Here is an 18,724-nt window from a genome sequence, read left to right on the forward strand (position 1 = left end):
TGTACCACCAGGGAAGCTCTATTTTTCATTCTTTGAAAACACACTTACTTTGTCTCTAATATGTGTCCAACCCTGTGCCAGATGCAGGGACGGGGCTGCATATATCTGTGATCTAAACAAAGTGCTTGCTGACATGAAGTTCTGGTTGAAGAGTAAGACACTAAGCAAGCAAATGAAATACTTACAGAGAGTTAGCACATGTTATGAAGAAAATAAAACACGGTGATGCAGTGGAGGAAGGTCAGGAAATGCTTCTAAGTTCAGAAGGGCGAGAAAGAGCTGGGGGACTTCCCTGGTGGTCTAGCAGATAAGAATTTGCCTTGCAACGCAGGGGGCACTGGTTTGATCCCTGGTTGGGAAACTAAGGTCCCACATGACCCGGAGCAACTAAAACTGAGCATGGCCAACTACTAAGCCCGGAAGCTCCAGAGCTGGTATGCCACAACAGAAGATCCCACAAGATGCAATTAAGACTCCGAGGTGCCACAACTAAGACCCAAGGCAGTCACACAAATACAATAAATAAAAAAGAGATCTTGGGCAGAGAGTTTCAGAGAGAGGAATAAATGTATGCCAAAGTCTTAAGACCCAGATAAAATTTGGTGTTTCTGGAATAGAGAAAATGCTAGTGTGGCTAGAATGTTAATGAGAAGGATCCTGGTGTGTCTGTTGAATATCGTTTGTCTATAACAATAGTAAGGAGAAGGCGATGGCACCCCACTCCAGTACTTTTGCCTGGAGAATCCCATGGACGGCGGAGCCTGGTGGGCTGCTCTCTATGGGGTCGCGCAGAGTCAGACACGACTGAAGCAACTTAGCAGCAGAACAATAGTAACTGTCTCTTTTTCAACCAGAGTGACAATAAAAGATTTTAAATCCCTCCTCCCAAAACCCACTTATAACAGGGTACATAACAATATTCATTTATGGATTCATTTGAAAGTCTCCAGTTTTATTAAGGCTTTGTGATATCTGCAAGGCTAGTGTCTGTTCTGGCAGCTCTCTCCAGCTAGTCACTGTAAAGCAGGGGGCGCATCACCCTGTTCTGGTTCCCTCTCTTAAATTCTTCTGCCTGTGTTCTTGGCTTATTTGCTGCCTATCCATCTTCCCTTCTAAGATGTAAGTTCCAAGATGGCAGGACCTCGTCCATATGCTCCACTGAGAGATGCTCTAGGGGCTCAGTAAACGTCTCTGCGACACAGGCCTGCTCCATCCTCGCTGTGGCAGTTGGAGGAGGGAGCCCAGGCCCAGAGTTCCAGGAGAAGGTGCCAGTGGAGATCCGGGGACTGCGGACGCCCCGGGGACAGCCCAGCGCCCCGGACTATCCTCTAGGCCACGCCCCTCGGGCCCGCCTCGGTCGGCGCGCGTCCCTTTAAGGGCGGCGAAACCGCAGCCTCGCTCTGGGGCCGGAGCTTGCGCGCTCTTGCGCCCCGCGCCCCGCGCCCCCCGCCCGTACCCCGCGCGCCCCCGGCGCCGCGCGCGCTCCGTGCGCTCCCCGCACCCGGCGCGCCCCGCGCCCGGCCCCCAGGCCCGCAGTGTCTTCTCCCGCGGTCATGGCCCCGGTGCCCGCGGCGAGCGCCCGCCTGGGGCCATGATCCGGCTGCGCTGCTGGTGCTCGCGGAGGCCCCGCGGCGCGGCGGGGCAGGCAGGGCGGCGCTGGGCGTCGGGTGGGCCTGCTGGCCGCGCCCTGCGAGTGCTGGTGGACATGGACGGCGTGCTGGCCGATTTCGAGGGCGGCTTCCTCAGGAAGTTCCGCGCGCGCTTCCCCGACCAGCCCTTCATCGCGCTGGAGGACCGGCGCGGCTTCTGGGTGTCGGAGCAGTACGGCCGTCTGCAGCCCGGGCTGAGCGTGAGCATCCCCACCCCGGGCGCGCGTGGCCCTGGGGCTCGCCTCCCGTAGCACCGAGTCCTGGGGGGCCACGCTGTTGGCTGTCATCGAGGGCTTCTCAAAATTCAGGAGTACATAAAGTGTAATATATCCAACTCTCCATCTTCAACTGACTTTAATTTTGGGTGTACTTGGCCTCAAGTCACATTCCTGTTTCCTCCTCCTCGTAGATTTGATGAGCATCTTTAGCATCCATTCTTTTCGCCCTTTTACAGCAAAGCGTGGCTCCCTGTAGAATTAGGCCCAGAGAGATTATGAGCCTTTCTGGACATCACAGCACACAGGGAGTCAGTGCACGGTGGGTTTGGATCTACTCCTTGGCTTATCCACTGGCCCTGCCGGCCCCTCTGAGCACCTGGGCTCTGACAGGCCCCCTCGCGCAGTGCTCTACTCTCTGAGTCCATGGTGCATGGAGAGGAGATAGCAGGCTCACTCCCAGACAGATGGCGTGGCTTGTACGTTTAAACTGCTTGGTGAAAGGAGCCAGATTTTGCCCTGGACCAACCTAGAGGCCCAGTGTTTTCTGCTGTCCCTCAGTGGGCCTTCTGAGGTGGCTGCCAGGGGAGCTGATAGGATTTGAGAGCCTATTCTGTAACCCAGCTTGCCTGCATCCCCTCCTCTCCGATGCAGGCTTGATTTTCTCCCTTGTGAAAGGGGCAGCCAGGATCCAACAGTCCATCTGTGTGCCAAGGTCATCCGGTCCTGTCCTCTGTGCTCCCCCAACAAGTGCCAGCTCTGTGACTCACGGACGGCATCTTGACAGAATTCTGGTTTGTGGAGGGGCCGGTGTTCCAAAGGAAATCAAGTGCCCCTTCTCTTCAGGAACACCAAGCGCTTCAGAAGGTGACCTTCCCCCAAGCCTGGGGTGCTGACTCCTCCCAGTCCTGATACCCAGTTAAAAACGCCCTAGTAACTTTGCAGGCTCTGACGTCCTCCCCCGCCCTGTGTGTGTTCATTCACAGAGGGCGCTCAACAGTGCAGTCTCAGTACCTCTTTCCTCCCAGGACCGTATTACCATGCGGAAGGGAAGCTCACCCCCAGCTCTCAGGCCAGTGACTCTTCCAGTCCCTTGCGCCCATGTGCAGACTCTGGCTCTGAGGGGATGATTTGCTGGTTTCCAAGGCCTGGGAGCAGAGCTCCAGGGGCACCAAGGAGGGCTATTCCTAGAGCTTGCTCCTGGGAACCATGCAGGCAACGGGGCTTTGATAGAGGCACATGTGACCTTATCTCTAGCACCGCTCACAGCAGGACCTCCCTGGGTCTCCCCTGGCACGATTGGTCCAGCGTCTGCCTGAAAAGCACCCAGTCAGGCACCCAGATTACACACGGAGGCATCCATGGTTTACAAAACATGGGTCTATCTGTATTTCCTTTGATCTTCACATGCCGAGGGGTAAGCAGGGCAGAGGAAGGCATAGCTCATTGTAACTGACTTAGAATCTTACACTGTTGGACAGTTGAACTGATCCCAGAGAGAGGAAATGCCTTGACCAGGGTTTCAGGGCAGGTTGGGGGTAGGGAGGGAAGCTGGGTGTTGGTCAGAGGTGCAGTGGTTAGCCCCAGGTCACACCGCCAGGGCCAGCACTTCTGACTCCTCCTCGAGCCTGCTTTCCACCAGTCACACTTGCACGGCGTCCGTTTGAGTCAGGAGACCCAAGTTCAAGTTCTGAACTTGAAAAAAATTTTCAAGTGGCTTTGAAAACAGCCTGTGAAGCCCAGCTGCCTCATTTGTATCCTGGGGATGGCAGTTCTTGCCACTTGAGGAATGTGAGACCCAGACAGAGTGTATGTTAGCAATAAGCACTGGTTTGCTTAAATCCATCGAGTTAACCTCCAACGTGTGTGACTTCTGTGTGCTCACTGTGGGGGAAGCACTTGTTCTGGGACCAGGGGCTTCTGACCTGAAGGGGATCTGTTTCTTGCTTCTCAGAGGCTGGGGTTTGTCACTTTCCCCTTGGCCTGGCCCTGGAAGGAAGTGGCATACTGCAGACTTGAATGTGGCCAGCAGCATAAGGTGGGCACTCCTCGCCAGGTGGGTTGGAAGCCACCATTTTGCTGTGTGACGTTAAGTCGGTCTTGTCCCCATTCTGAGCCTTGGTTTTCTCACATGTGAAATGAGGGTCTGCATTTGGGACTTTTAAACTTAAAAACAGCAGAATACTTAAAAAAAAAAAAAAAAAAAAAAAAAAAAAAAAACTGTTTATTGGCATCCCAACACATAGCACAGATAAGGAGCTGCTTTGGTGGTGTTGAGCAGCCATGCCCACCTTCTGCCCATGCCCCCATTCCATGGGGCTCAGAAAGGCCTGAGCTCCTCCAGCTACTGAACATGAGTGAGGGCTTCAGCATGGAGGCAGGACCTGGCCCGCCCTTGCAGCCTCCAGGGTGCTCTGGCCCTTAGAATCAGGCAAGGGCGTAGTTCCTGAAGGCCGGTCTTCCTGCCCTCTGACTCCGGCGGGGCCTCCAGCAAAGCCAGCTTCTGAACCCTGTAGTTAGCCCCTGCCGGATCCTTGTGGAAGCTGGGCCCCTCCTGGAGAGGGACTGGAGTACACGCCCACTCCACCAACCTGCCTTCAGGAAGACTGTCCTCGGGTGTGGGGCTCAGGGTGCTGAGGACCCCGGGCGTCACCTGCTTTTTTTCCCCCTCTTCTCAGGAGAAGGCCATCAGCATCTGGGAGTCTGAGAACTTCTTCTTTGACCTCGAACCTCTCCCAGGAGCTGTGGAAGCTGTGAAACAGATGGCCAACCTGGAGAGGTAAATCTGTCCCGGCCCAGGGTCCACGCCCCTTCCCGTGTGCCCTCTGCCTGTCTTCCTCCTGCTTGCCCTGCACCCTGCATGGGCCGGCTTGGTAAATCCTTCAGGGCCTCTCTGCAAGCTAAGATGCTTCCATCTGGTAACTTGGGAGAATGTGGAATCTAGTTTGACGCACTTTGCTGGGTGTCCTGGGTTCATTTGTTCAGCAAATCCCTAAGAACCAACTGTTAGATTCGTTCCCTGCAACCCTGGAGCTTACAGTCCAGCCGGGGAGCAGGCGGTGAACAGAGCGTCACTCAGGAAGACTGTGATAACACAGGGTCACGTGTGTGAAGGGGTGCGATGGGGACCTGGGAGAGATGGGGAGGAGGTGGCAGCAGGAGGAGGGGGAGCCATCTGCCTGACCCTGTGAGCCGAAGCCCCCCCTGCACCCGGAACCAGTGCCCACCACAATCCAGTAACACAGTGCTCCTCCTCTGAGAGCTTAAAAAACAGTCATCTTACTGAGATGTAATTCATGCAGCCCACATCCAGGTGGTTTTTAGTGGAGTCACAGAGGTGTTCACCCATCACCATCATCAGCTTCACAGCCTATCCGCTCCCCATCTCCCGCAGAGAAACCCTGGACCATCCACAGTCGCTGCCTGTTCCTGCCCTCCCCCCACCACCCATGGCAACCACAGTAGGCCTCCTGTCCCTGGATTTGCCTCTTCTGGACGTTTCATGTACATTTCTTATGGTATCTGGCCTTCTGTGGCCGCTTCTTTCACTCAGCATGTTTCCAGGTTTATCTGTGTCCCAGGGTGAATCAGCGTTTCATCTCATTTCACTGCCAAGTGACTGTCAGTCCTGTGGCCCACTGTGTTCTGTCCATCTGCTCATTAACTGGTAGACCTTGGGGTGTTTCTTCTTTTTAAATATGGAGACTAACACTGCTGTGAACCTTCATCTACAGGTCTCTGTGGTTGCTTGTTTTTGTTTCTCCTAGGTGTGTACTGCCGGGAGTGGAACTGCCGGGTCATGGGCTGAATCCAGACTGTTTTCAGCTGCACGTTTTGCGTTCCCAGTAGTAATATCGAAGGGATCCAGCTCCTCCTCCCAACCCTGGCTGTAGTCTTTTATTATGTTTTTTTAATATTTATTTTATTTGTTATTTATTTGGCTGCACCAGGTCTTAGTTGCAGCATGCAGGGATCTAGTTCCCTGACCAGGGATCGAACCTTAGGCCCCCTGCATTGGGAGGGTGGAGTCTTACCCGCTGGACCACTGGGGAAGTCTCTTTTAAAAAAATATATTTATTTTATTTAGCTGTGGTCTTTTTTATTCCAGCCGTCCTAGTGGGTGTGATGTGGTGTCTCATTGTGGTTTTAATCTGCATTTCTCTGAAGACAAATGCTATGCAGCTTCTTTTGGTGTGCATATCAGCTGTCTGTCCTTTTAGGATAAATGTTTATTCAGATCCTTTGCTAACTTTTTTTCAATTGGGTTATTTGTCGTTTTTGTTATTGTTAACTCTTAAGAGCTCTTTATTTATTCTGGGTAACAAGTCCCTTGTGAGATATATGACTTGCAAATACAGTTTCTTATTCTATGATTGTTTTACTTTCTTGCTGGTGTCCTTTGGAACCCAAAGTTTTTATTTTGATGTAGTTAAATTTATCTGTTATATTCTTTTGCTGTTTGTGTTTTTGGTGCCATCTCTAAGGATCCTTTGCCTAACCCAAGGTCACAAAGATTTGCTCCTGTGTTTTCTTCTAAGAGTGGTATAGGTTTAGCTCTTTTGTTCAGTGTGTTTGATTTATTTTGAGTTAATTTTTTTCATGTGGTGTGAGGTCCTACTTCCTTCTTTTTCATGTGGGAAATCCAGTTGTCCCAGAGCCATTTTTTGAAAAGACCCTTCTTTTCCTCCATGGAATGGTCTTGGCTTGCTTGTCAAAAGTCAATTGCCCATAAATGTTAGGATTTCTTTCTAGGCTTGCATAACTTTTATTGGTCACAGTTTTGCTTGAATTTAGTAGTCACAATGACAAATCAAATATTTGGTGTGATTTGGCCTTGGTTGTGCCATGTAACTGGAGAAGGCAATGGCCCCACTCCAGTACTCTTGCCTGGAAAATCCTATGGATGGAGGAGGCTGGTAGGCTGCTGTCCTTGGGGTCGCGAAGAGTCAGACATGACTGAGCGACTCCACTTTCACTTTTCACTTTCATGCATTGGAGAAGGAAATGGCAACCCACTCCAGTGTCCTTGCCTGGAGAATCCCAAGGACGGGGGAGCCTGGTGGGCTGCTGTCTATGGGGTCGCACAGAGTCGGACACGACTGGAGTGACTTAGCAGCAGCAGCAGCAGCAGTGCCATGTAACTGGCCTTCCAGGTGGTGGTGTTGGTAAAGAATACACCTGCCAGTTCAGGAGGCATAAGAGATGTGGGTTCAACCCCTGCGTTGAGAAGATTCCCTGGAGGAGGGCACAGCATCCCACTCCAGTATTATTCCCTGGAGAATCCCAGGGACAGAGGAACCTGGCAGGCTACAGGCCATAGGGTCGCACAGAATCGGACACTACTGAAGCGACTCGGCACGTATGCACATACCATGTAACTGCCTTTGAACTTCATCAGCTTTCAAGGTTCTAATGTGATAAATAGACATCAGGCCCTCTGAGCAGTATATTCTATTCTAGTCTATGATTTGAACTTGATTTACACTGGAGCAGTGTGATACAACTTCTTCCACCTGTAGCAAAAGCCCAGAGAGGCAGAGAACGTGTAGAAAGCTTTTGCACCAAAGCCTTTTTTTTTTTTTTTTCCAGCTGTTTTAGGTCTTGGTTGTATTTTGCAGGATCTCTGGTCGTAGTACATGGATTCTCTAGTTGTGGTGTGCAGACTTAGTTGCTCTGCAGCATGTGGGATCTTCATTCCCCAACCAGGGATCAAACATGTGTCCCCTGCATTGCATGGCAGATTCTTAAGCACTGGACCCCCAGGGGAGTCCCATATAAAGCTTTTAAAAGCTCTGTTCTTGTCTGGACCATACTTACCAGCTGTAGTCTGGGGAGCTGGGTTGCATGATGGTTAAGGCTCAGTGTGAACCAGGGTGAGCCCACTTCTCCAGAATCAGACTCTTAGTACATTTCTAAACTCTCTGTGACTCGGTCTCTTCACCTGTAAAATGCACAATGTAAGCGTTAGCTGCCGCTGTTACTACTCGGCAGGATTTAGTAGGTGAGCAGCAAGAAGAGTGTCCTTTGGCCAAAGCAGCATGGGGAACGTCCATGAGAGGTTTCTTTTCATGGTGGGGTGGGTTCCCAGAACTTGTTAGTTTGCAGATGTGTTTGAGGATTCTTTAGGGGGTGGGAGAGGAGGAATGTGGGTTCTGGAGCTTTTTCTCAGCTGCTCTATTTCGCAGACATTCCAGCTTGCGACATGCGTTGGCCCTGTACTTCCACTCTGGATCTTAGCTGGGTAGACAATTCTGATGATCAGTCTGTCCCCAGAGTTTGCACGGAGAGAGGGGTCGAGTCATAACCAAGTGGAGAGCCTTGTGTCTAATGCTTGTGTTGGAGGTTGCCCGGGAGGGGCTCGTTCAGGTGCAGATGCTTCTCCAAGAAGGCGACATCTGACCCCAGACCTGCAGGGTCGAAGTGAATAGTGAAGTGCAGAGTGGGCAGGGGTACAGGCCCCAGAGGGGAAGGGTTTTGCTGACTTGGTAACAAAGGAGACCAAGGTTTCAGCGAGTGTGGAGCAGGAAGGATATAGTGTACGTGGTTGAAGAGAGAAGGGTGTCATCTCATTTAGGTTTTAAAACCACGGGCTCGGGTGCTGAGTTTGGCATTTCTCCAAAGAAGAGCTCCAGATGGCAACTAAGCATGTGAAGTTTGCCTCAGCGTTTTTCGTCCTTAGGGAAATGAGTCACAATTACAGCGGGAAGCCCACAGAATGACTATGACAAGAAAAACAAGTGTAGCCAAGGATGGAGGGAGCTTGGAGTCCTTGTCACCGATGGTGGGATCGAAACAGATGCAGCTGCTGCCTCAGCAGCCATGTCCCCGGGGCGTGGAGCCGGCTGCAACCCAGCAGTCGCACCGAGAGAAATGGAGGTGCAGATCCACCAGGCCCTGAGCACGGGTGTCCCCAGCAGCTCGATGCCTGGGGGAAGCAGCTGCGCCCTCCATCCTGGTAGCATGTGCCTCACTGCGATGTCACTGGGCAAGAAAGAGGCCTGAAGTTCCAGTGCCCTTGAAAACACGACCCCAAAGGACAAGACCACGTGCTGTGGGGTTCCGTTAACATGAAATGTCCGGAACAGGCAACTCCATGGAGACACAGCAGGAGACACCCAGGGCCGCAGTCTGACTGAGACCTCTCGGGACCACTTTGCAGAGAGCTGGGACCCAGTGTCCCACGGGTGTGACCCAAGGGGCAGGGGACCCGCTGGCACTGTTGGTGGGTGCTGGGTCTGGGGTTGTGGGAGGCGCTGGTGCAGCACAGACCTCAGGGGTCCCTGAGGGCCCAGGAGGACCAGCCCTTGACCCAGACTCTGGCTTGCAGGTTTCTTGGCTCCGCGCCGAGCAGGGCCCTGATGTCCCTGATAACTGGTTCTGTCCTGTAAAGCCTCCCTGGCTGGATGCTGCTCACCTTCCCCAGTAGTTCCTGTCATGTCTGGGTGGTGGCTCCAAACCTCTGCGTGGCTGGCTGCACGGGGGCTGCTGTGTGGTTTGCAGGCCCCGGGCTGGTGTCCCACGTGGTGGCCAGGGCCGTGGCGGAGGGGTGGGGGCAGGTACGGACCCAGGCAGGGGGGCTGTGGGCACACAGCCTCACCAGACCGCTCTCTCCCCAGCACTGATGTCTTCATTTGCACGAGCCCCATCAAGATGTACAAGTACTGTCCCTTCGAGAAGGTGAGACACCTGCTGCGGGGCCTCTGCTCACCTTGCCTGTGTCCTGGGGAAGGGCTGGGACCCTCCCATACAGCCCGCCTGGGGGTCTGGGCCGGGGCCTCCTCCCAAACGTTATAAAAAAGAAGGAAGGAAATTCTGTCAACTATAGATGTTTCTCTGACTTTTCTTGATTTTTCAAAATCTCTTTGATTAGCCATTACTTTAGCAATAAAAAAGTAACTACATTTGTCACTCAGGAAACAGTTACCAGGCCCCTGCTATAACACTGGGCATCTGGGGCTTAAAAATGCCTCTCTCTGCTCTTGGGAGCTAAGGACAGCACGGCAGGAAAAGAGACAGGTGTCCCAGGCTCTGTGGTCCAGCAGGGAGGAAGTCCAGAAGCCCAGGCTGGCTCCCTGGGGAAGGGAGGAACTGGGAAGACCAGTTGTAAGTGGTGGGACAGCTGAGCAAAGGCCAAGAGACCTGGGGGAGGCACAGGGGCAGAAACAGGAGGGGGAGGGAGAGGCTGAAAGGCAGGGCCTTTACAGAACCAGTGGTTTGGGCTTCAAGCAACAGGCACCCCAAGGCCTCTGAAGGGTTTTTAAGCAAATCCAGGCCTGGAGTGTCCGAGTCCTGGATGGCCCAGATGTCAGCTTGTTCTCACCCAGCTTGGCAAGGAGACAGCCTTGTGGAGCCTTTTTGTAAACCTAACAGCACCCAGTTATTCTGGGATGTTCGTGTTACTTTGTGACCGTGGAGGGGCTTTAAGAGAAGTGGGCCATTTGTGCGGGTTCCCCATCTGCTGGGGAAGGTCACTCGGAGCAGGGTGTTGGGGGAGCCACCAGACACACCTGTACCCCTGGCTCTGGCACCGCACACCCACTCCCACTGTGGGTCCAGTTCTCATGTGGCCTCCAGACCAAAGCTCAGGTAGGGCTGGAAGGCAGACTGGTCAGGGCTTCTGGAAGGGACGACGCACCTAAGGGTTGCACCCCTTTTCCTTGGGCTGGAGCCTTGCAGGGTGCATGGGGGACCTGAGCTGGGTTGGGGTGTTTGGTCAGAGCCGCGGTACTACCACTTTGTAGCTGTGGACTGGGACGGCTCTGTGGTCCCCTGCACGTGGGTAGTCTCCCTGGCAGCGCCCTGGCCTCATAGCCCCCCCTCCTCTTGGCCCGCTCTCGTTCCAGTATGCCTGGGTGGAGAAGCACTTTGGCCCTGACTTCCTGGAGCAGATTGTGCTGACCAGAGACAAGACCGTGGTCTCTGCTGACCTCCTCATAGACGACCGGGTGGACATCACAGGCAAGTGGCCTGAAGTAGGGGAGGGGCAGGCATGGGGGCCCCAACCCGAGTGCCCATCCCCCAGCCCCATAGTCACCAGATCTGTGTGAGGCATCCTGTCCAGCCTTGAACCTTGAGCTGAGCCTCCTCCCTTTCAGGGAGACAAGCTTCTTCCCCACACACACCCCCAGGGAGTCAGGGAGAGTGGTCCAGCCCAGGGGTAATGCACTGGGGCAGCCTTGATCGCGTCACCATACACCTTGAAGCCTTGCCTTCCTGTTAAATGAGGGCCAGACTCTGGCTGCCAAACATTTCTTTTTAGCAACAGAATCCTTTCTTTTTTCCTCAAAAGTAATTTGGACTGAATCTAGTATGTAAACCAGGAAAGCAAAACCTAATTTCTGTAGTTGAAGGTGGTTTAGGAGCTGTATTTTTCCCTTTTGCTTATGGGTGTCCCCCTCCCCCCAAAATAAACAAACCTTGAGTTTGCTTATTAAGGCGAGGGGGAATGATTGGTTCACCAAACTGAAAAGCTAACGTGGGAGGGCTTCAGTTCAGTTCAGTTCAATCCAGTAGCTCAGTAGTGCCCAACTCTTTGCAACCCCATGGACTGCAGCACGCCAGGCTTCCCTGTCCATCACCAACTCCCAGAGCTTGCTCAAACTCATGTCCATCAAGTCGGTGATGCCATCCAACCACTTCTTCCTCTATTGTCCCCGTTTCCTCCTGCCCTCAATCTTCCCCAGCATCAGGGTCTTTTCTAATGAGTCAGTTCTTCACATCAGGTGACCAGCGTATTAGAGTTTCAGCTTCAGCATCAGTCCTTCCAATAAACATTCGGGACGGATTTCTTTTGGGATTGACTGGTTGAATCTCCTTGTAGTCCAAGGGACTCTCAAGAGTCTTCTCCAACACCACAGTTCAAAAGAATCAATTCTTTGGTGCTCGACTTTCTTTATGGTTCAACTCTCACGTCCATACATGACTCCTGGAAAAACCATAGCTTTGACTAGACTGACCTTTGTTGGTAAAATAATGTCTCTGCTTTTTAATATGCATCTAGGTTTGTCATAGCTTTTCTTCAAGAAGCAAGCATCTTTTAATTTCATGGCCTCAGCCACCATCTGCAGTGATTTTGGAACCCAAGAAAATAATCTGTCACTGTTTCCATTGTTTCCCCATCCATTTACCATTAAGTGATGGGACCGGATGCCATGATCTTTGTTTTCTGAATGTTGAATTTTAAGCCAGTTTTTTCACTCTCCTCTTTCACTTTTATCAAAAGACTATTTGGTTCCTCTTTGATTTCTGCCATAAGGGTGCTGTCATTTGCATATCTGAGGCTATTGATATTTCTCCCAGCAATCTTGATTCCAGCTTGTGCTTCATCCAGCCTGGCATTTCACATGATGTACTCTGCATATAAGTTAAATAAGCAGGATGACAATATACAGCCTTGACATACTCCTTTCTCAATTTGGAACCAGTCCGTTGTTTCATGTCCACTTCTAACTGTTGCTTCTTGACCTGCATACAGATTTCTCAGGAGGCAGGTAAGACAATCTGGTATTCTCATCTCTTTAAGAATTTACCACAGTTTGTTGTGATCCACACAGTCAAATGCTTTAGCGTAGTCAATGAAACAGAAGTAGATGTTTTTCTGGAATTTTCTTGCTTTTTCTGTGATCAAAGGGATGTTGGCAATTTGGTCTCTGGTTCCTCTGCCTTTTCTAAATCCAGCTTGAACATCTGGAAGTTCACAGTTCACGTACTGTTGAAACCTGGCTTGGAGAATTTTGAGCATTGCTTTGCTAACATGTGAGATGACTGCAATTGTGTGGTAGTTTGAACATTCTTTGGGATTGGAATGAAAACTGACTTTTTCCAGTCCTGTGGCCATTGCTGAGTTTTCCAAATTTGCTGGCATATTGAGTGAAGCACTTTCACAGCATCATCTTTTAGGATTTGAAATGGCTCAGCTGGAATTTCATCACCTCCACTAGCTTTGTTCGTAGTGATGCTTCCTATGGCCCACTTGACTTCACACTCCAGGATGTCTGGCTCTAGGTGAGTGATCACACCATCGTGGTTATCTGGGTCATTAAGATCTTTTTTGTATAGTTCTTCTGTGTATTCTTGCTTCCTCTTCTTAGTATCTTCTGCTTCTGTCCTTTATCGAGCCCATCTTTGCATGAAACGTTCCCTTGGTATCTCACATTTTTTTGAAGAGATCTCTAGTCTTTCCCATTCTATTGTTTTCCTCTATTTCTTGGCATTGATCACTTAGGAAGACTTTCTTATCTCTCTCTGCTATTCTTTGAAACTCTGCATTCAGATGGGTATATCTTTCCTTTTCTCCTTTACCTTTTGCTTCTCTTCTTTTCTCAGCTATTTGTAAGGCCTTCTCAGACAACCATTTTGCCTTTTTACATTTCTTCTTCTTGGGAGGGCTTCAGGTGTGGCTGAATCTAGGAGCTCAGACAGCATCCACCAGATTCGGCTTCTTTATCTCCTGGTTCTGCCTGCATGCTCTGGCAGATGCGCCCCTGCTGGTGTTCGTCAGCAGTTTCGGGGTTAAATCCTATTCTCCTGGACACCTCAGTGGGAAAATCTGAAATATTCCTTCCCTGATTATTTTTGGAACTGGCTGGGGAAACATCCTCATCTCTACCCCCATTAGCGTCCAGAAAGTGGAATCCACACGAGGGACTTGAAGCTTCAGGGACTTGCGGGGCCCACGGTCAACAGCTGGTGACAAAGCTGGCCTGGGCATGGGGGCAGGATGCCTGGGCACGGGGGCAGGTCAGGCGGACATCTCGAGGGTCAGCCTCCAATGAGCACCTGTGTTGGGGTCCAGGGCTGCAAGGGGGTCCTCATCCAGTGGGCTGCTGTGACCCCCCTGGGGCTCCTGCCACGGGCCTGAGGTGCTGCTCTCTCCCCCAGGGGCCGAGCCAAATCCCAGCTGGGAGCACGTCCTGTTCACAGCCTGTCACAACCGCCACACACAGCTGCAGCCCCCCAGCCGCAGGCTGCACTCGTGGGCAGATGACTGGAGGGCGATTCTGGACAGCAAGCGGCCCCACTGAGCTGGGCTGAGCCCTGGCCCTGTATATGCCTGGCCGGGCCCTCCACGGACCTCAGTGCAGGGCGGGCCCAGGGGCCTGGACAGGACTCCAGGCACCCAGGCCGACCTCAGGCCTCTGGTCTGGGAGGAGCTGGGGCATTGTTCGGTGGGGCAGTCCTCCCCTCCCTCAGGGAAGCCCCCTCCCTGCCGGCAGCTACCTGGTCTGAGGACGATGCAGGAGCAGATGGTCGAGCAGCCCCTCTGAACCTCAGCCCCTGCCGCCTGCCTGACACCCAGTGGGGTCTCGCCCAGGGACCCGCCTGGATTCAGCAACATGGTGCGAGTTCCAGGTCATGCTGGGTCCGTGCAGGGGACCTCACAGCCCGGCCTCTGGCTGGAGGGCTCGGCCCCCACTCCAACCTGGGGGTTCACAAGCTTTGGGTGTTCACTGGAGGCGTGAACAATAAATGCTGTTCTCAGTCCCCACCCCAAGGTCCTCTGCGTCTGGTCCCTGGGTGTCGAGCTGGGAGCTAAGAGGTGAGAGGCGGTGGGAGACACAGCTTGGCAGGTTTGCCTCGCCATGGGCTGCATGGAGTCAGGGATGACAGACCCTGATCTGGTGGAGGTGGCCATGCTGGCAGCCATGATGTCCCCGAGTGGGAAGCAGCCCCCTAAGCAGCCACCCCTGCCTGCGCTTTCTCATCCACTCCTGCTGTCTTCCCCACAGCTGCCCTCCAGGAACCCCCTGCTTGCCCCTCGGGCTCCGGGCCTAAGATGGCCAGGAGGAAGGAGAGGAAAGCGGCAGGTGGGTCCTGACCAGGAGGGTTCTGGGGCTCCATCACGTGATCTCAAAATGCCTCAGCTCCATGGAGAGTGGAGACTGACCCCTTGAAAACGTTGTAGATATTCTGGGTTCAAGATGTAGAGCCCCTGGGAGGAGCAGAAGCTCCAGGTTTGGGCAGAAAGACTCAGGGTGTTTCTCCACTTTCTGGGTCAGTTTTCCCAGTTGGGACCCACCCCAGTGTCACCGCGTCCTGCACACTGACGTGACCTTTATGTGGCCTCATAACGCTTCCCGTGGCTTGCAACACTTTATGTGGGGTTGGGGGAGTGTAAGAGGCATACCAGAGGTCAACAGAGGATGAGATGGTTGGATGGCATCACTGACTCAATGGACATGAGTTTGGGCAAACTCTGGGAGGTAGAGAGGGACAGGGAAGCCTGGTGTGCTACAGTCCATGAGGTCATGAGGAGTCGGACATGACTGAGTGACCAAACAACAACAGACAGTGAAAAATGAACATGAGCCTGCATGGCTGAGTTTTAGTGTGTTTATACTTTTGGTCTTGCCCACAACCAGCCCAGGAGTCCAGGGCTCAGAGAGGTTCCAGGTGAGCCCAGGCCACCCAGCAAGCAGGGCTGGGGCGAGCTCAGCCCCCCAGAGGCCGCAGAGGAGAGGCTGCGGAAGGGGCCGGGAAGTGGGAGCCAGGAGGGTAGGGCCTGGTTTGCCACCAACTTGCTGGGACCTGGGCCAAACCACATATCTCTGAGCCTCTTCCAGGGTTGGTCAGCCCCCATGAAAAAGAGTTGCAGAAAACAGGGACATTTATTCCACAGTATTGCTGCTCGGTGGAGGAAATGGATGTGCTTAGTGACACAAGGTGGGGGAAGGTGCGGTGACCAGAGCCCCAGTGGCTGGACCCCTTGTGGCCAGAGCCCTGGCATCCAGAACAGTGGACTTGGAAGGCTCCGACAGGAACCCAGGGCACTGGTCCTGACTTGGCCACCTAGTGGCAGCACAACCTATTGAAATGGACGCGGGTATGTGTGCGCATGTGCGTGTGCATGTGGTGATGGGGTGCCAGTGATTACTGGGGGCACAGGCAACCTCGGGGAAGGAAGAGAAGGAAGGACTCCTAAGCCCACTTCTGGGCTCCTGGAGCAGCAGCTCCCACCCATCCCCCTGGCCACCGTGGACAAGCTTGGACCCTGGGTGTCCACTGAGCTGAGGACAGTGTCCAGCCTGCCTGGCCAGCAGGAATCCTGTCTCAGCCACAAGCCGCAGACACCCATCATGCTTACGACCTCCAAGTGGCTGAGACATCATCACTCTGCTTCTGCATCAGGCATGTGCGCAGGTCCCAGGCACCTTGGCCTGTGCCTGAGCCCCACCAGATGCCCTAGCACCCCCAGATGCCCCACACCCCCAGACTCCCAGCACCCCCAGACGCCCCTCACCCCCAGATGCCCTGTGCCTCCCAGTTCCTGGGGTGTATCACTCCTGTGTCTCATGTCCATTTTCCATTTAGAGGGTTTCCTGCACACAGCCACCCCCTGACCTTGTGGGGAATCAGGTTGCTGTCTCCCCAGCACTGTGCCCGAGGGAACGAGGGGCCCCAGCAGCTACATTGGCTAGGCTTTTGTAGGCTCTTGTCCAGAGCTGCTCTGTCCCAGGGGCCGGGCCTCAGAGAGGAGGGTGCAGGCCTGCAGGCTCACACAGCTGCTTGCCTCAAAAGACTGGGCCACGCTGGGACGAATGATAGAAATGCTTAAGGATAGAAGTTCGTAGAAACGGGAACCAATCACCTCCCCAGCCAACACCTTGGCCTTGTTGGCAATTTTGGTGAAAAAAAAAAAAAAAAATCATTGATTTGATTCTGAAGTGCTGGCTTGGACCCACAGGTTGGGGCCTAAAGAGACTGGAAGTGATAAGGGTTCTTATCATGAGAGACGTGGGGCCAAAGGGTCGCTGCTGGTGAGGCTGCCTCCCTACCCGGCCCTCCTTCGCAAAGGATAGTTCGCAGGTGGTGTCCTCCGGTGCGGGAGCTGCAGTTCACACATATGGACACCGGATGGCGCCAGAGAACCAGCGCTGGCTGCTCTCACCTCTCAGGCTGGTGGGAGCCAGGCACTCAGATCAGACCTGCCTGGACCCATCGTCCTGGTTCTGAAAACTGTGGGCAGAGCCTAGGCCATGCACAGAGGGGACCCCGGCTGCTGAGTGGACGGCACCTGAAAGCAGAGGGCTTGGACCCCAGGGACAGACCAGGAGGTAGACTGAGGTCCAGGTGGGTCCAGCTGGGACACCTCAAGTGTCCCTCCCTGTTCTGCTGGAGGCCTCTGCGGTAGCAGCCTCACCTCCTGGCTCCCCTCCTTCACAGGCTCCATATGAACCAGAGGTGCAGACAGGAGCCCTCAGATGCGTTTACAGGTGGACATGTTCTTTCCAGGGTGAGGCACCCAGGGGTCTGGCCCAGGGACCAAGTTGGGGGCATGACTCCTCTGATTGGAGCTGAGGGTTCTTCCTGCCCGCATGACCCAGGCGTCCTGGACCCTGGTGGCATTGGAGCCTCTGACCTCATACTTAAACAAGGGCTCCCGGGCCTTGGCTGTGTCCTCAGACCTCCTCAGCACTGACTGCCTGAACTCAGACCTTGGGGGGTGGGAGTACCTGCTAAGCGAGTGGAAAGAGTTGGGAGCAGGGGGAGGGCTGGGCACAAACCAAGTTGTCCATCTTAACCACGAGGTTGAGTAAGATAAGTTCATTTTAATTTTGTGAAATCTGAAAGGGAGAATGTGGAGCCCAAATGCCAAAGGCCATGCCCTTCCCACCACCCACAACTGCTGCTTGGGCCGGGATGGGAGAGAGGAGCCCTAAGGGTGGATGACTCGCACTGGAGCTCCACCCCCTGCCATGGTCCAGGCCCCAGTCATGCAGGACAACTTTCTCCTCCAGGAGGTGAACCTGAGACTGGGGGAACACCTTAAATGTGGGCAACAGTGGGGCCTGAGCAAAGGAGGGAGCCTGGTGGAGGGGGGGTCTGGGGCTCGAGGGGCCCAGCTTCTCACAGGACACCTGTTTAGGGCACCTCGGTGGGAGCCACCAGGTGAGCTGAGCCCTCTTCCTCATCACCCCCAACCCCCACACACCTGGGCCAAGCAGAAAAGACAGGCATCTGTGTTTGGGGGGTTGAGTGTGGGAGCCAGGCTGAAGGGATGGGCAGGGCCCCAGGGTGGGTGGGGAGCCCCCAGCCCAGCACATTGGGCATGTTTAGGGGTGACTCTGCTCTTGCACATGTGGGAGGGCTGTGTGGCTGGGGTGAACCTCTGGTACCAACAGTCGTCGGACACCTGAACAAGGGAACGATACCGAAGGAACGCGGTTAGTATGATGAAAACAAGAAATTGGAGCAGGAATACTCAATAGCCTTAGGCAGAGAGCCTTAGCCTTACACTGTGCCCTCAAAAAGGCCAACTAGAGTGTGTGGAAAATTAAATCTGGTCATCAAAGAAACTTGATAAATGGGCTGGAAGGGTTAGTGGACGCAACTGAAGAGCAAGTAGATGCATTGGGTGATTAAGCCGAGGACTCGCAGCATGAAAGGATGAGGGACGAAGGTGTAGCTGCAGAGGACAGAGTTCATTTTTTTGGTCCAAAAGGAGACAAAGCTGCAGGAGGGAACTTCCCAAAGCTGAGAATGTCCTGGAACTCAAGATTGAAAGAGGCAACAAGGGCCAGGCAGGATGAATCTACCACTGGACAGGGGTTGATGTTTTATTAGAGCCTAAATATTAACAAACAGAAACGAGACAACTTGCAAGAGAATGTAACAAATACTAGAAACAAGAAAAAAAGGTAGTAATTATCTCCAAATCCTGAGGGAAAATAATTGCACACTCAGAGTTCTATACCCAGCTGAATGTAAGACTAAAAACACTTCCTGATGACATGGGAGGTCTCAGATCATATGGCATCAAAAACAATTCCTTTTTGAAAATACTACTAATTGATGTTCTCTGGCAAGAAGAAAAACTAATCCAGGAAATGGAATATGAGAAACAATGATGAGTCAAGAATG

At 53.2% G+C, this 18,724-nt stretch overlaps 1 protein-coding gene across 2 annotated transcripts; it reads left to right on the forward strand.

Moving 5' to 3' along the window:
• Positions 1–1,391: 1,391 nt before the first annotated feature.
• Positions 1,392–14,460, forward strand: NT5M (5',3'-nucleotidase, mitochondrial). 2 transcript variants are annotated; one of them, XM_055576299.1, is made up of 6 exons: positions 1,392–1,849; positions 3,819–3,902; positions 4,543–4,643; positions 9,481–9,541; positions 10,708–10,822; positions 13,745–14,460. In XM_055576299.1, exons 1-6 carry the CDS (start codon positions 1,592–1,594, stop codon positions 13,885–13,887), a joined length of 762 nt encoding a protein of 253 aa, XP_055432274.1. In that variant the 5' UTR covers positions 1,392–1,591; the 3' UTR covers positions 13,888–14,460. The 2 variants fall into 2 exon arrangements, with proteins under 2 accessions (XP_055432274.1, XP_055432275.1); XM_055576300.1 differs by lacking the exon at positions 3,819–3,902 and having other exon boundaries at positions 13,745–14,454.
• The last annotated feature ends 4,264 nt before the right edge of the window (positions 14,461–18,724 follow it).

The sequence above is a fragment of the Bubalus kerabau genome, chromosome 4, assembly GCF_029407905.1.
Source record: "Bubalus kerabau isolate K-KA32 ecotype Philippines breed swamp buffalo chromosome 4, PCC_UOA_SB_1v2, whole genome shotgun sequence".
In the NCBI taxonomy this organism is placed as follows: domain Eukaryota; kingdom Metazoa; phylum Chordata; class Mammalia; order Artiodactyla; family Bovidae; genus Bubalus; species Bubalus kerabau.

Coding starts and splice junctions, on each gene's coding strand:
- NT5M (XM_055576299.1), top strand. CDS start 1,592: ATGATCCGGCTGCGCTGCTGGTGCTCGCGGAGGCCCCGCGGCGCGGCG. Junction 3,903..4,542: donor AATGTGGCCAGCAGCATAAG/GTGGGCACTCCT, acceptor CCCTCTTCTCAG/GAGAAGGCCATCAGCATCTG. Junction 10,823..13,744: donor CGACCGGGTGGACATCACAG/GCAAGTGGCCTG, acceptor TCTCTCCCCCAG/GGGCCGAGCCAAATCCCAGC.